This window comes from Uloborus diversus, chromosome 9 (genome assembly GCF_026930045.1).
Source record: "Uloborus diversus isolate 005 chromosome 9, Udiv.v.3.1, whole genome shotgun sequence".
In the NCBI taxonomy this organism is placed as follows: domain Eukaryota; kingdom Metazoa; phylum Arthropoda; class Arachnida; order Araneae; family Uloboridae; genus Uloborus; species Uloborus diversus.
In genome coordinates this window covers 22,082,369-22,098,062 of record NC_072739.1, presented here as the reverse complement: position 1 = coordinate 22,098,062, position 15,694 = coordinate 22,082,369, and the positions used below count along the sequence as shown (strand labels likewise).

The 15,694-nt window shown below is 32.8% G+C and overlaps 1 protein-coding gene across 1 annotated transcript in view; it reads right to left on the bottom strand.

Moving 5' to 3' along the window:
- LOC129229799 (dystrobrevin beta-like) overlaps positions 1 to 15,224 on the bottom strand; it is a 55,282-nt gene extending 40,058 nt beyond the window's left edge. The window contains exons 1-5 of the mRNA XM_054864175.1: positions 15,140 to 15,224; positions 12,004 to 12,084; positions 6,439 to 6,652; positions 6,059 to 6,144; positions 4,719 to 4,870 (exon numbers count right to left, since the gene is read on the bottom strand). Of these exons, the coding sequence (XP_054720150.1) occupies positions 4,719 to 4,870; positions 6,059 to 6,144; positions 6,439 to 6,652; positions 12,004 to 12,084; positions 15,140 to 15,224 (618 nt within the window). The remainder of the gene's footprint in view (positions 1 to 4,718; positions 4,871 to 6,058; positions 6,145 to 6,438; positions 6,653 to 12,003; positions 12,085 to 15,139) is intronic.
- Between the last annotated feature and the right edge of the window lie 470 nt (positions 15,225 to 15,694).

Genomic DNA, 15,694 nt, shown 5'->3' with positions numbered 1-15,694 from the left:
TGATAGTAATAAGATTTTGAATTAATTATGCTATTTCAAACAAATGAAAAAAAAGGGGTGTAAGTGGTTAAATTAAAAAACAGAAATGGAGATAACTAGTACAAATAAAATGAAACTTTTCTATGTTTTAGGGCAAGTGATGGTGCTAGTAGCTACACAGTATATTGTAAAAAACTTTTCAATGAAAGCCTATCTACGATTTGAACTACGTAGCACACATTTTACTCAAAAATTAAAAAGGTTCACTTATATTCTTTTGTTTCTCACTGAGTCAAGTCATGTAAACGAAAAAGTTCTTTAAAGTTGATATTTTTATGCGATTAAGTTAAATGAGCAGTCATATGTGGGTGTTTGCTGCCTATAAAATATGAGTCGGAACAACTGGAAAATATCACTTAGGTTGATTAGAAGCATGCAGTTAACATCAAACAAATATATTTTTCAAGTTGAATGTACTTGCACTTTATCTCCTCTAAATCAATCTCATAAAGAAATCAGCTTTTACTTACCCCTCAGTTTCTGGGGTAAACTTAAAAAACAAGCATTCATTCACTAAAAACAAATATTACAAATCAAATTTTCATGCGTTTTTACACAATACATCTATTTAAAAGACGATTTTGATTTGCTTTATAGAATAGACTTTTCCTTTATAATCGGTTCCATTCTGGTGCAGAACGTAGCATAATATTTACTTCATGGCATAGCAAAATATTTATGTTTAAGTAAAAACATAAAACAAATTAAATGAAACAGCAAATTATACTCACATTAAATAAAACAAGTAGATTAAAGCAAGCTCACACATATCAATGCCCTAGTAAAAAAACAATGAAATAAATACCAGAAAAAATAAACATAAATAATAACAACAAAAAACAAAAAAAACTAAAAGCTTCTTTGTGCGCAAAGCAACTGATTCCATTCATAACACAGAAGACTTTGGAAAGTACAATTAAAATTCCAAGCATGGAAAACTGTGTCGATCCATTTTTGACAATTCTATAGCAAATGAAAAAGTTATCATATAAGTGCATATTGCGAAAAGTCTCAATAATTGCCTTTTTAAAATGTACAGGATGAAGGATTTTTATAATTACTGAAAACTTTTAAAAGAATAAATTAGATAAACTCCGATAAATCAAACTTTGTTTGATTCCTTAGATGCCAGAGTAAGTATTAAATTATTCCCATGCATGAAGATAAAACTACCATGCAATCCATAATATCATATCCACTTTCACACAGAACACAAGGCTCCTGAATTTGGGTACACACAGATGTTAATTACATTCAGTTCTTATTGCAGGAATCAAGGATTGGGTGGAATTCTAACACTATTATTAATACTACTCTTTAATTTGGCAACAGTGCTGCTGCTATTCCACATTGGTCACATCTGAATCTCCCATGGCTACACGGGACGGTTGATGACGAAATGTTCAAAGAAATATTTAATTTACATTTTTATGAACAGCAAGGACGGATACAAGGGAGAGAGGCGATCGTCCCCTCCTTGAGCTGAGATGCATCAGGAATTCTCCCTCGGCATATTTTCGATAACTGAAGTTCCAAAAACATAATTTTAGCTGATCTTCAATAATGTTACAAAAAAGAAGGATCTCTCTCAGAATTTTTCAGAATTGTAGTTTTGAAAGCAATTGTATCACTTCACTTAGCACTTTAGTGATAGGGATTGAAACTTTGTACCGGCAGTGTTTCAAAGTTCAAAAAAATAAATTTTACACTATCTTAGATGATATTAGATGGAGCGCGAGATTCTCCTCTGGAAAGTTTTTTTAATTGAAGTTCAAAAATAGGAATTATAGGACACCTTTGATGAGGTTACGGTAAGGGATGAGGTTCAGTAGACTCCAGAGCTTTTCAGAAATGGAAGTTCCACAAAAAAACTTGATTTGAGCTGGTCTTCCAAGATGTTAGGGGGTGGAGGCTTTGGAATTTATAAAATGTCAAGTATTTGAAATCAATTGCTGCCTCCTTGAATATTTTCTGGATCCACCCTTGATGAACAGTGGTGTGGATGACCTAGTACGAGAAAATGGTAGGGACTAAAGATTCAAAGATGGTGATTATTTGTTATGGACTGCATACAGCTAAAATTCATTTATCATGTCGTTTAGTTGAAGATGCAAACACTACATTTGTGATGAAATACAGCAAAATTTAAAGAAAAACTTTCTTACCAATGCATGATCTTGAAGAGCGTCTACTCTAGAATATGAACCTGGCACTTATTATTTGGAGTATGATTTTGGGGAAAAAATTGGTACTTTTTGAAAAATTTTATTCATTTTCTGGTGACTGATACATAATATATTGCAAAATAGTCCCAGAGACGAAAATCGGCTAGATACCGTTGTATAAATCATATCAACAATAGAGCTACTACCATTCCTATTTTAAACTCACTTTTTTCCTGTATGGATTAAGAATGCGGATCTATGAGGAATGACATAGGTGTGTAAGCAATAAACATATAACCTTTCTGAAAACAAGGGAGAGGTAGACAGGCACTAGATGTTGTAAAGCAAAACCAAGATTATAGCCTTGACCCATGCCCCATTAGCATGGAAAAACAGGAGTTAGAGGAAGAATGAAATATCTTGTTAAAGCTTCTTGCATTAACAAGACATTTCACAGGATCTTCCCCAAACAGCAAACAGAAGTGCAGCAAAGGTTAGCTTCATTACGCTAAGTGGGGGTCCAGGGAGCGAATGATAATGAATTTTACTTTTTGTTAATTGATTGATGTTTCATTTCTGATTGAAGAAAAATGGAATTAGGATATTAAGGCAGGAAAATAATACTTCTTAGCTCTGAAATGATTAAGTGATGATTCCATGCTCTCTCAATAGAGTTATAACTTGTACCTGAAGTTACGCTTCTGATGTGACTACATAGGAAATGTTTGAGAAACACCCAGGGCAGATCTGTGTACCCGCAGTGCAGGAGGGGGGGGGGGTTCTTAAGGAGCCCAACTGCCCAAGAAATTGAAAAGGAAAATTGAAATATAACTAGCACTAAGACTTATTAACATTGCAAATGTACACTGCTGGCCTCTGGGGAGATGCCCAACAGTTTTTTTTTTGCAGAGGGACCTAAAATTTATAGATCCTGGCCTGGAAACACTAATATAAATTGCTGAAGTGCACCACAAATTTTTCAGTTTAATGATTGCAGTTATACACAACACAAGCATGTAAGGACAGTTTAAAAATAACAAAAGCCAAATCCTATATGGATTGAAAATGATTGCAATTAGATTGAGAAAAATTACATAAGGTTATTGGGACTTAATAAGACCAAAAATAATAATAATTAAAAATAACATTGATTTAATAAGAAAAATAAATTGAGAAACACAAATTGTTGAAATAAAAAATAAATTGAGCAAATTAAAGGTAGCATAGGTTAGAACAACTTTCAACTTTCAAAATAATTAAAACATTTGCAAGATGCACAAGGATTGAAATCTCAAGCAAAGCATGCAATTTTTCACATTGCATGAGTTCAATGCTGCATAGGCGGATTTAGGAGTGAGTTCCTGGGGGAGCAGGAATTTTTTTTTTTTTGGAGCAACATTTTTAATTGCCCCCCCCCCCCCCCCCCCATGTTTTTGTCTGTTTTCTGTGATGCGTAAGGCCATTCTTTACTTTTTTATGTCATTTTCATTACTGTGTGTAATCATGCTGTCCTTTTTAAATTGACCTTAAAAGAGAGGGGGCTGGTATTAAGAGAGTAACGCAGTGCTCCCTTTTAAGTGGGATATAGAATATCTCCAGTTTTAGGGGGCCCGGGGGTTACTCCCCCGGAGAAAATTATCTAAAATGGATATAAAATTCTGAATTTTGAAGTCTTATAAGGGTTAATTGGAAATAATAGGCAAATAATTTTTTTTTTAAGTTTTAAGCTTTAAAAGTGCTTTGTGATGCAAGTTAATACTTTAAAAGAAATGGTGCAGATTTAGAGAATAGGTATCAAGAGAGTAACATACTACAATGGTTTTACTACAAAATCTTAAGGTGTACGAACACTTTTGGGAGCCATTGTATACACTTGATAAGAAATAAAATTGAAGCACACTTTGCTTAGGAGTTTCAAAGACTTGTCTAATTATTTTCAAGCTTTGGTTGGTTAGATTGGGTTTTTGGTTCAAGAGCCCTTGTAGGCTATACTGCGCCAATTCTTTTCAGGGATTTTAGAACCTATTAATAATTTGCACTTTCCAGCCTCTGAAATTGAGTAGTAGATTATACACTTGTACAGTATTGTTCAAACTTTGTAAGAAACGGCTATTTTAAGTTTAAAAGAAAAAATAAACTTTAATTTCCTATTCAAAAAAGAAAAAAATCAGGATTTTTTTTTGTTATAAGATTTTGGAAGATAAGTTGTTATTATATAAACTCCTCCCAAAACTGGGGAGCATTGTCCTCTTTGCCCCTCCCCCCCCCCTCCCTATAAATCCACCCATGCTCTTCTGAACTATTCAAAAACGAAAAAATAATGATTTTTTTTTTTTTAATTTTGGAAGATGTGTTGTTACTACATAAAGTCCTCCCAAAACTGGGGGGGCATTGCCCCCCTCTGACCCCCCATAAATCCGCCCATGCAATGCTGGCATGTTTCCAAAAAAAAATCTTTATTTCTGACTCATACAATAGTGGACCAACTGCATAGATTTTAGGCATATTACTTACCCCATCAAATATTGTTCGAGGCAAACTATCTGTGAAAAAGAACGAAGGTGACTCATATACAGAACAAGGCAATCCCATCGCTTCTTTCAAGAAGTCTACAAATTTGCTGAAGACTAAATTTCCATTGACATCAGATATTAAAGAAAATATATCTAAAAGATAAAAGAATTGAAAATAAGTAAAAGGATAAAGACAAATATGCTGTAACTTCCTGGTTTACATAGTACAGATTACGTTAAAAAATTAGAAGTAGGTACATACCCCTAATACACTGTAATAAGTTTCCTACAAGCTAAGTTATGCTTCTGAAGTGGGCAGTAAGAAAGAAATGTTTGAGAAACATCGATATAAGTTATTGAAGTGTATATAAAAAGCAACCTCGACATCTCAAATCACTCGGGACGGGGGGGAAATTTGAGATATCGAGTTTCAAAGTTTTGAAAAAAATACACTAGTAACTCTCACAATTACATACACATATGCTATACATTATATATGTACATAGTACATATAAATTTATACATGTACTATGGGACCAATTTGAATTATGATTAATTAAGTTAAGTCTTCAATATTTTACTAGATTTGAAATTTTATATTTGTTGAAAAAGTACAGGATGACTTTGAAATGAACAACAATTTCAACTTTGTGTTTTCATCTATAAATTTAATAATTCTAATTTTATCTGCAACCAGTAGCCCCCCCCCCCCTCCCACATTTAAATACTTTTCAGCACCCATTTTGTTAGAGTTTAAAAAAAGAAGAATGGCGAAAATGAGGAATATATTTTTCCTTTTTGCTTCAAAATCTGACAAAAAGTCGACCATGTCCTCAAAGTGGACAATATGTTCAAAACAAATGCATAAAGATTTTAAACTCTGGGGAAAACACTGAGATAAAAAGAACTACAGCACCCCCCCCCCCCCCTCATACCCACACTCTCCCATTATCTTGCCCCAATCCCCTGTTCTCAAAGTTTTTACGAAAAGGGATGAAAAACTTCAAATATTTGTCTCTGGAACTAGTTTTACTACAAAAATTACCAAAGAAAAATGACAATTGAAACATGCTTCGGTGCAAAAATTTCGACATTTCAAGGGTTTCCAAAAATAAATTTCGAGATAACTATGGAAAATGCATAGTTGCTTTTATGGAAAATGCAGGGGATTTTTTTCCCCTGACACGTCACGGGTTTAGAGTTGAGGTATGAGATATCAATGTTTGACTGTATATATGTATATTTAAAGGGAATCAGATTCACATGCAAATAAAAAACAGGTCAAGATTTTTTCACAAAAATACAACATGACACTGATTAAAAAAAGTAATTGTTACTTACACCTAAGTTTATCTGTAATTTTGCCAGCACAAATAATAGCAAGAGCAATTTTTATTGAGAACACTCGAACTTTGCCAGTATCTTCCCTAAATGGAATAAATGAAATCAATACAGATATAAGCAACCTATTCACTAAGTACAGGAATTTTTCTTTTATGCAGAAAGGTTATTGTTATACATATATATATATATATATATATATATATATATATATATATATATATATGTGTGTGTGTGTGTGTGTCTATATATATATATATATATATATATATATATATATATATATATATATATATATATATACACTTTAATGCAAATAGCAACTGTTGAATTATGCACATATTTTAAGACTTATTTATAATTTAAAGAATCTTTCTTACTGATCATATGTTGCAAGCAGCCAATTTACAAGTACTGAACTACTATAATCCACATCAATCTGCTGTGATACAGGCAACCTTTTGTTTAGTTGAGAATATATTGACCGAACAAGGGTTTCTAATCTGGCAATAGTTAGTTCTAAACGTGAATCTAGAGCATTCAATCCATTTTCCCGAAAAGCTTCAATGATATTCCAAATATCAAGCAAATTCACTGAAAAAGAAAAATATTTAGCAATACATTGATTTCTAGAATCTCAAAAACTTAGCATTTGAATATCAAGAAAGAAGGAGCAAGAGAGATTGACCACTAATTTTTCAAATGGCCAGATATGACTTAACTCTTTCTGGCACGGTCACAGAAAATTGAGAGCAATTAAAAATTTCTAAAACATATATTTTCCTCTTTAAAACCAAAAAAATTCCTTCAGGGATAGCATATAAATATATGTATATATTTTAACAATCATGGATGGCAGCCATATGAAAATGGCCTTTACTGCTGTCTCAATTTCTTGTTCAAATTTCAATTTTTGAACTTAAAAAAGGGAACTTTCATAAAGTTTTAAAATTTTTATTTGCTCTGCAACATTCAACCCAATTTTCTTCATTTTCCCTAAGGTGTTAAATTACATTTTTCTAAAAGATTTAAATTCATTTTTGAATTTATAAATAGTTTTTTCCTCCTGAAAGTGTGAACAAATGGAAATACCACCCATTGCAGGAAAAAAAAACTGCAAAATCTGCGCTTAGACTATCATTTACACTCACTTAGTGTTCTTCCTCTACGTTTAAAAAATTTTAATGACTTGTGTCAGAAAGGATTAAAGGAGATTAATAAATATAAATTTTCAAATTACATCACAAAGTAGTGTAAACTAGAAATCTTTGATTGGCTTTAATAGCTGATTTGTTTCAGGAAGCTTTTCTGCATCAAAGCTTTTCTCTTCATTTTTTTTTTTTTTTTTTTTTAAATGAAGGAAAATCTTCCCCATGAATAATTTGTCGCTGCGCTACTCAAGCCTTTGTTAGAGATTGCTGATGTTACATCTCAAAAATTTTGAAAATATTTTAACGCGAAATATAGGATACAATTCACATAAATATGAAATAATATTACTTGTCCACATGAGTGCTTCTAGTGCTATGGCACCAGGGCCCATTAGTTCCAGGTGAGGTTTATAAAGAAGCTCTGCTGTTTACATAAAGGCTTTGCAGAACAATAATTGTGCAGGAGATAGCATAATATTCAGAAAAAGCTTTACCATTACTAATATATTCACTACAATATGAAGTAGTTGAAATAATATAGGTTGTTGGAAAATTCCAAGACATTTCAAAAAATCATTGAAAAGTAACAAGTTGTTCAGTGGCGGCTTGTCGCTATGGGCCGGGTGGGCCAGGCCCACCCAGAAAAATTGTACACTACTAAATAGATCATGTCAAAATAACGTTTAGTATTTCGTTAAAAAAGTTAAAAAAAAAAAAAACAACAAACAACGAATTGGGGACATGAAACACATTTAAATCTCTAACACTCTGCATATTGCTTCTTAAATGTTAGCGTTTGCGCTTGCAAGCTCTGAGAATGATTCTTGGGGCTGCGACTGGTTTGCCCCTCGATTGACTTGCCACACCTCTGCTCCTAACCAATTACGGCGATTCAACCAGACACCAAAATGGGAAGTCCGTGTCACTCCGATTTCTGCTGTGTGGGCTTCTGCTCCCTAGCCCTCCGAAAAATAGCTTTACCCCCAACAGCAGTAGAAGAAGGATTTGACACACGTCACTTGTACGAAACAACAGTTCGAAAAAGGGCAAAAAATGACTAGCCCACTGAATGAAAGAAAGTGCTCTTATTGTTTTCCACCGTCCTTCTTTTGTATTTTTCTTCAATCTTAAACGGCTGTTAGTATCTGAAACTGGCATTTACCATTTTATGGGTTCCCTCCGATTCTACCGCATCGCATCGCGTGCATATTTTTATTTATTTATTTTTCTGTTTGGAACTAATATGATCAGAATTTCTGAATGAAGAGTTTGTTTTCGAATATACTTGTTGGTTTTGAGTGTGAAAAGTTCTGAGTTGGTTCGAAACTTTTACAAAAAAAACTTCAATTGGGCGAGATCTATACAATTTTTTTTTGTTCTGATATTTGCCGAAAGTAATAAGTATTAATCGTATAATAGGTTTTATTGATATGTGTTTTACATTCTGTAGTATTCTAAGGCGGAACAAACATAAATTATTTCAATTTGATACGGTATATCGCTTTAAGTCCTTAAAAGCGTAGGGCCACATAACCTCAAAAATGACCAAACTATTCAATTTTTTTATTGTTTATTTTAGAACTTCAGATTGTTTCAAACTTTATGAAGAAGAGAGTTTGAACGCTCTAGTTTAATTATTTAAAAAGTTATTGGCTTTAGGTCACTCACACTAGGTGCGCTTTTTCTCGATTTCGAACTGTTTTTGAGCAATCATGAATTGCTTATTGTTTTCACTTGACCGTTGAATGATGTATGCCTTTAATTTTATTTTTCTATTCTTATACTGTCGGCCCCGCTTAAACAAATACCGTCAGTTCCAAGAAATATTCGATTAAGCGGGGAAATTTTATTTATCTTTCCTGGTTGACAACTTTTGCTTAAAGCGTAATAATAAATCAATATCTAAGTAACAGAAAAAAAAATGTTTTTGATTAAAAAGCGTTTTAAAAAATCAACAAAATAGTATAATAACTAAGTATATATATAATACAAGTACGTATGAAAATTATAAATATGAAACTTACAACTTGAGGTATTAAATCTTTGTTTTGACACCTTTTTTCAGTTTATATTTTTTTGGAGAAAGTCCATAATAGTGGATTCCTTGCTCATGGTATTTTGAGAATACTTTTCTAAATTCAATTACCCCGTTTTACGTAATCAATAATTATCAATTTCTTATTTTCCGCAATGTTAATATAATGTTGTGTTTTTTAATTTAGTGTTGTCTGTTGGTAATGGCATTGGTAACTATAAAAAAAACTAGATAGAATAGTGGAAATGCTTTGATGGAAAATTAATGTTGTTTTTCCCGCCCATTGTTTGCCGAAAAATGTTATTTTAAGTTTTTACGTCAATAATTGCTCTTATTTAATTTATTTTTAACGTATTCAAAAAAAAAAAAAAAAAATTTCAGCAAAAACATATGTGAAAGTTGATTACTATTATTTGATTATCCAAAGAAATTATTCGATGAAGCAGGGATCTCTAACATTACATCTATGGGGGGAGGGAGTCTCTAACTATATCTCTAACTATCTATAAATTCGGTTCCTAGAGATTTTACCCAATTAAGCGGGGCTGACAGTAATGCAGGCATCCATGTGCCTCGGAATCGAATTATTTATTAACGACTTTCAGGACTTTACACAATCCTTTTTACGCGAAAATAGTATCCAGCACATAATATCCAGCCCAGGCATTCATTTGAATTTTGACGTCAAGAATTCAAACTCTGGTTGCGATAAAAGCCATTAGTAGAAAAAAGAAACTCCTCCTATCGCAATTTGCGATAGTGAAAACCATAATTTGAATTCAAGATCTCAAAATTTAAACTTTTAAAAAACTGAAATATTCTTCAGTGTTTTGATTTTATTAAAGGGCATGAAAAATAATTATTGGTTAATAAGTAAGCGCATACAAAGATTCCAAAGAATTACATATTTTATTGAAATGTTTAAAAAAATGCTATGAATGTGATGTGACCCCTAGGTATTGTGATGTAGTTTCACACAATAAAAATAATTAATTAAATTAAATAATTAATTCTAATTTTGATGTATGAAGAATGTACTAGCGATTGAGGAAACTGCTTCTGGAAAAAAATAGTTACCAATTTTGTAATTTGATATAAGGAAGCATGATAAAACGAAAGTTAATGCTTCTGCGTGATCATGTTGGCATCAAGAGTGTAATGTAATAGTTTAATTAATGCTGTGTGTTGTTTATTACTAGTTGCATGGGGTGGGTGTCTTGTCTTTAAATTTAGGTTGTTTACCTTGAATTTTCAAAAAATGCTCAAGTGGATATTTTTCTAAAACAATTTCAACTTTGAAGTAGAAGAGAAGTTAGAAATGAATCAACTGCAATAAGGAGTATCTTATATTGTTCAGCATTACTAACTGCAGTCCTCTCCATTGTATCTGTATAAATATTTTTGTGAAAACTTTATACAGCGTGCCCACCCGCTAAATTAAGGCACGAGCCGCCACTGAAGTTGCAGTATAAATATGCGGTTGCACAAAAATATATCACAAGTTCAAATATTTTTTTGGTTAATTTGTGCCCAATTATGTAGCATTGCAGATCCGAAAGTATTGTTACGAGTCCAGCCACTTCAAGAAATTCTTTAATGACGACACAGTTCTTGAGAAAACACAGGAGATTTATTTACAACTATGTACGAGAAGTATCGTTAGCAACTGCTAAATTAACTATAGCAATTAGGCAAATATCAATTAAAATCGCAGACTCAACGGTAACACACGCATTCACATTAAAATACGCAAAAAGACAGCCCAAAGGCTTCACAAAACAGAGCTAATACACACTCTCCAGCCAACGGCTGATACAAGACTAACTTTGATGACGCCACCATGGCTATTTATAAATCCTTGGAAAGTTCCACAATATTCCATTGAGAAATTTCTCTTACGTTCTACCACTCTTTCTCATATTTTCTTTTTATTCATTCACGAATCTTATCATTCAGAAATGAGAGACCATATACTTCGGTCGAATGTTAGTGGGTTGTATGTAAATTACCAGAAAACTATTTACAGGTTACATTACTAAGATAATTTTCGATGAAAAATAATGGAATAAATGCCAAATTTAGCCAGATTACAACAAAGTAATCACAAAAATAATTACTACTTAGAGAATTTGTAACGGTATGCATTACCCAAGTAGCCCACTCTGTTCCGCAGTCCATGCTGGCTAGAACATGGGATGAACTTGAATACCGTTTGGATGTGGTTTGAGCAACAAGTGGTGCACACATTCAACTCTGGTAATGAAAGGTATTGCTTTCTGTTTAAGAGATTGATTAAAAACCTTACATTACGTTTCCTTTTCTTACTGTAACAGTACAAGGTCATCTTTGCCCTGTACTGTCAATATAGCGCAATCATACAGCACAATTTGGAAGTTATTTTTTTTTACAATGTCAAAAAAAATTCGTGAACCTGTGAAGTATTTTTGCGTAAACCGCATATTCATACAACAAGTTGTTGTTTTTCTATGAATTTTTCAGTGTCTAAACGACTTTTCAGATATCCCATATAATTTCCAACAAAAGTACATGAAAACTACCTGTACAATTGCAAATTAATTAAAAAAAAATTTTTGTAAATCTTTTAAGTTTTCAAAAACCTAAAACGTTAACCTATTGAGAGTACATCCATGTATCAATATTTCATACGTTGAGACAAATTTCAGAAATAAAATACTATTTTCTAAATGTAAGCAATTATTACCATTATTTATTCATGCTGATAATACATGTGTACTTACTGTTAGTTTTCTTCTGAATAAATCTGAGTTTTGAAGCTGTACGGTATGTGGCAAACTTTATCACATCGTAATTTTGAGCTTCTAAATTATAAAAAACAAAGTAAAATTAAAAAAAAATAATTATAGTATATTATAATAAGAAATGAAGACAATATCATTTTATGAAAAAAAGAAAAGAGAAGCTGAAGAAAAATAAATGATGAATCTTATATGTTAAAATCTGACATTAACTATACATATCACTCGAACTCCACAAGTGTGGATTAAGTTGAGGATCAAACCAGGCATTAAAAAAAAAAAAATCAAAATTTTGCGAGGATCTTGGATACTGTAGTCTTATCTTTGTAAGACTTTAATTAGCAAAGATATTAATTATGAAGCAGTTGGCTGCTTGCCAATAATGCTTGGTTTGGGCGAAAATGGATTAAGGAAGATGTGTAATCGAAGAGATGAATCACTTTTTCCTTTGAAGGAATGTACTTTATGTCTCAACTTCACACAACTTTAATTGGCAAAAATATAAATTAAAAAGTCATTGAACATTCTTTCAATAACATAGGCTGCAGCAGATGGCAAGAGGAGTGGTGTACATCAATCTACTGCAGGACAAGAAAGCTAAAATACATTTCAAAGGAATTTATTTTAAATATTGATATTTCAATCTTCTTCACTTTGATTTACTAACTTCCTTTTTAGTTATACATCATAAACCCATTCAATAAAAATATGATTAAATACGAGGCTTGTCCGTAAAATAAGTTCCACGGGCTGCCGCTGGAGGCTAGGATCGTTTCTATGCGTGGCCAGTCAACAGAGGCAGGTTGTTTGGTTCCCCCCACTCCAATCCCTCACCAAGCCAGCGTCGCTGCGACGTTTAGTCTTGGCTCAGCAGCCGTCAGCGATGGAGCTTCCTCTTGCATCTCCCACCAGCTGCGAGTTAGGTCTGTTATTCGTTTCCTGGCCGCTAAGAAGAAATCGGCGAAGGAAATTCACGAAGAACTTTGTCAAGTGTATGGAGAAGAGTGTATGAGCTCCGGGATGGTGCGCAGATGGGTCAGGGACTTTAAAAATGGTCGAACAGATGTCCACGACGAAGCCTGTGCAGGGCGGCCATCGGTTTCCGACGAAACAATTGCCAAACTCGAAGCAGCAATGCTGGAAGATCGATGGATTACAGTTCGGGAGCTGTGCGAAAAGATTCCGAAGGTCAGCAAAACCACAATTGACAAGATTTTGACTGAACATTTAGGCACAGCAATCATCGAAAGATTTGAATGGGAAATGGTGTCTCATCCACCCTACAGCCCAGACTTAGCACCAAGTGACTTCTATCTGTTCCCCGAGTTGAAGAAAAACCTTGGCGAAACCCAATTCCAGACAGATGAAGAGGTACAAAATGCGGTTGTTAGTTTTCTACACGGACAGGTGGCAGAGTTCTATGACTCTGGTTTGAAGAAGTGGGTGCCTCGAATGCAGAAGTGCATAGAACGTAATGGCGATTATGTAGAAAAATAAAAGAGAGACTGAACTTTCCAAAAATGTACTTTTCTTTGCAATTAAACCAGTTTTTTGATGTGAAAAAAATTCGTGGAACTTATTTTACGGACACGTCTCGTATTAATGCATGTTGTCATTTTAGAATTAAACTAGAAGAATAACAGGGTCGTCTCAAGTCAAGTAAATATTTATAACAACACTTGTTCCAGAAAAGTTACTTTGGTTATTACATTTTAAAGTGGTTTTTGAAGGCTTTGAATTGAATACCTGAATTAGAGTATATTTCTTTAGGTCAAGACTGGGTCTGAGCAACTGAGATTTTTAAGTTGCAAAACTACAGTGCTATTTTTTAGACTAGTTGTTCTAATTTTCAAATTACTCATGAAAACTTCGATATTTCTGTACCTAAGAGCCAGACTAACGTAAGTTACAAAATTGCTACTTTACAAGAGAGTGGAAAAATGCTTGCTTGGTGCATACGAAGGATTGAACTCTCGCTCTTTTAAAACTAGTAAATTATTACAAAGGATTTTTTTTTTTAAAGATTGCACTCATGTGGCTCGATGCGCGATAGGATTCTATGCACAATACACTAATAAACAGAAGATCTCAATTTTTGGACTTACCTTAGTCTGGCTCTGAGGTACAGATTTGATCATGAAAAAGATTTGATGATACATGGAAATGTAATTCAATTGCCAAAAAGAGAAAGTCATTCAACAACATTTTATGATAACGATTTATGTTTAACAATATTTTAGTGCATATAATATGCGCATTAGTAATAACAGTACTTTAAAATTCATCTCAACTTAGAATTCATGTAGGTTGATGATCCAACTGGGAAAACTGCATAAATGATGTGTTTCAGGAAAAGATTGCATGATATCTCTTTGAAACATGAAACCTTACATGCTTTCAACTCTTAATACAGCGGTTCCCAATGTGTGGGGCGTAAATCCCTAGGGAGGCATCAAATAATTTTGAGGGGGCACTTAGCTGTTTCCGACTAATTTTTAGCAGGCAAAAACAAAATAAAGTTTTTGTGAAAAAATAAGAAACAACCCTATGGGATTCAGGATTGAGTGTCCACATTAAGCGCACTGATTTTTTAAATGATTTTCTGAACATTTGTTGATGACACCACGGTTTAATAAAAATTTACATTCCAAAGCAAACATTAACATGTTTTAAGTACTTCATTTATGTGTTAGATGGTAGTTTAAACATCTATTTTTCTCTCATTTTGAACAAATTGTTAACTGTATTGAAATTACCCATACTTGTATTAAAGTATTGTCAAAAATAAAGATGTTTTGGCAAACAAAAACTATTTTATATTAAATATGGTGTTGCTTTTCTAACTCATTAAATAAACTGTAACTTCAGAATATCATTTATGAAATTGAATTATTACAAAAATAGAAGAGTTTTTGTATGAAAAGAGGGGAACAAGTTTGAAAACCACAGACTTTATATCTTGCTCATTTCATGTGGAATTTTATGAAAAGTCTTTTATGTCTTCCCTGAAGACAAAAACATTCTAATAAGTACAAGATATTTCTCACAATAATGTTTTGAGTATATATTTAAAAAATAATAAAATATTCAACATAATTCCAAAACAAAAATATCATACTCATTTCAGCCATGAGATAATGATAATCTGAACGTAAACTTTGTGTATGAGCCGTCTTTTCTTTATGGTGATGACTACGATCCATATTGAACTATTGGTGAAATCCTAGAAAACAAGGAAACAAAATCATTATGACTTAAGTTTAATTGCCTCTTTATAGTAAACAAAAGTAAGGTTTCAAAGAATTTCTGGAAGGAAGTCTATGGCGGACCTGCATCCAGGAGACCCCATAGCACCTATAGGCTTGAAATATTGTACAAAATTACTTCGAGCCCCGGGGGTGTGCACCTGGGGTTTTATTTTTAAAAATTTGAATGCGTTTTTTTTTAATTAATTTTTTAAGCTCAAATTTCGTGTAAATTGCCTATTAAAGGGGTGAAAAATTACTTGCACATATTAATATTATATATCGTTAGAAAGGGTGGAATTTTCTGCGTTCTACGCAATTTATTTCAATGCTCTAACTTAAATACTGCTGGAGTTATTTGCGTTTTGAACTCGAACTTTTTTAGGCTTAGATAAAATTTAGGCACTACTTTCTTCATTAAATTTATC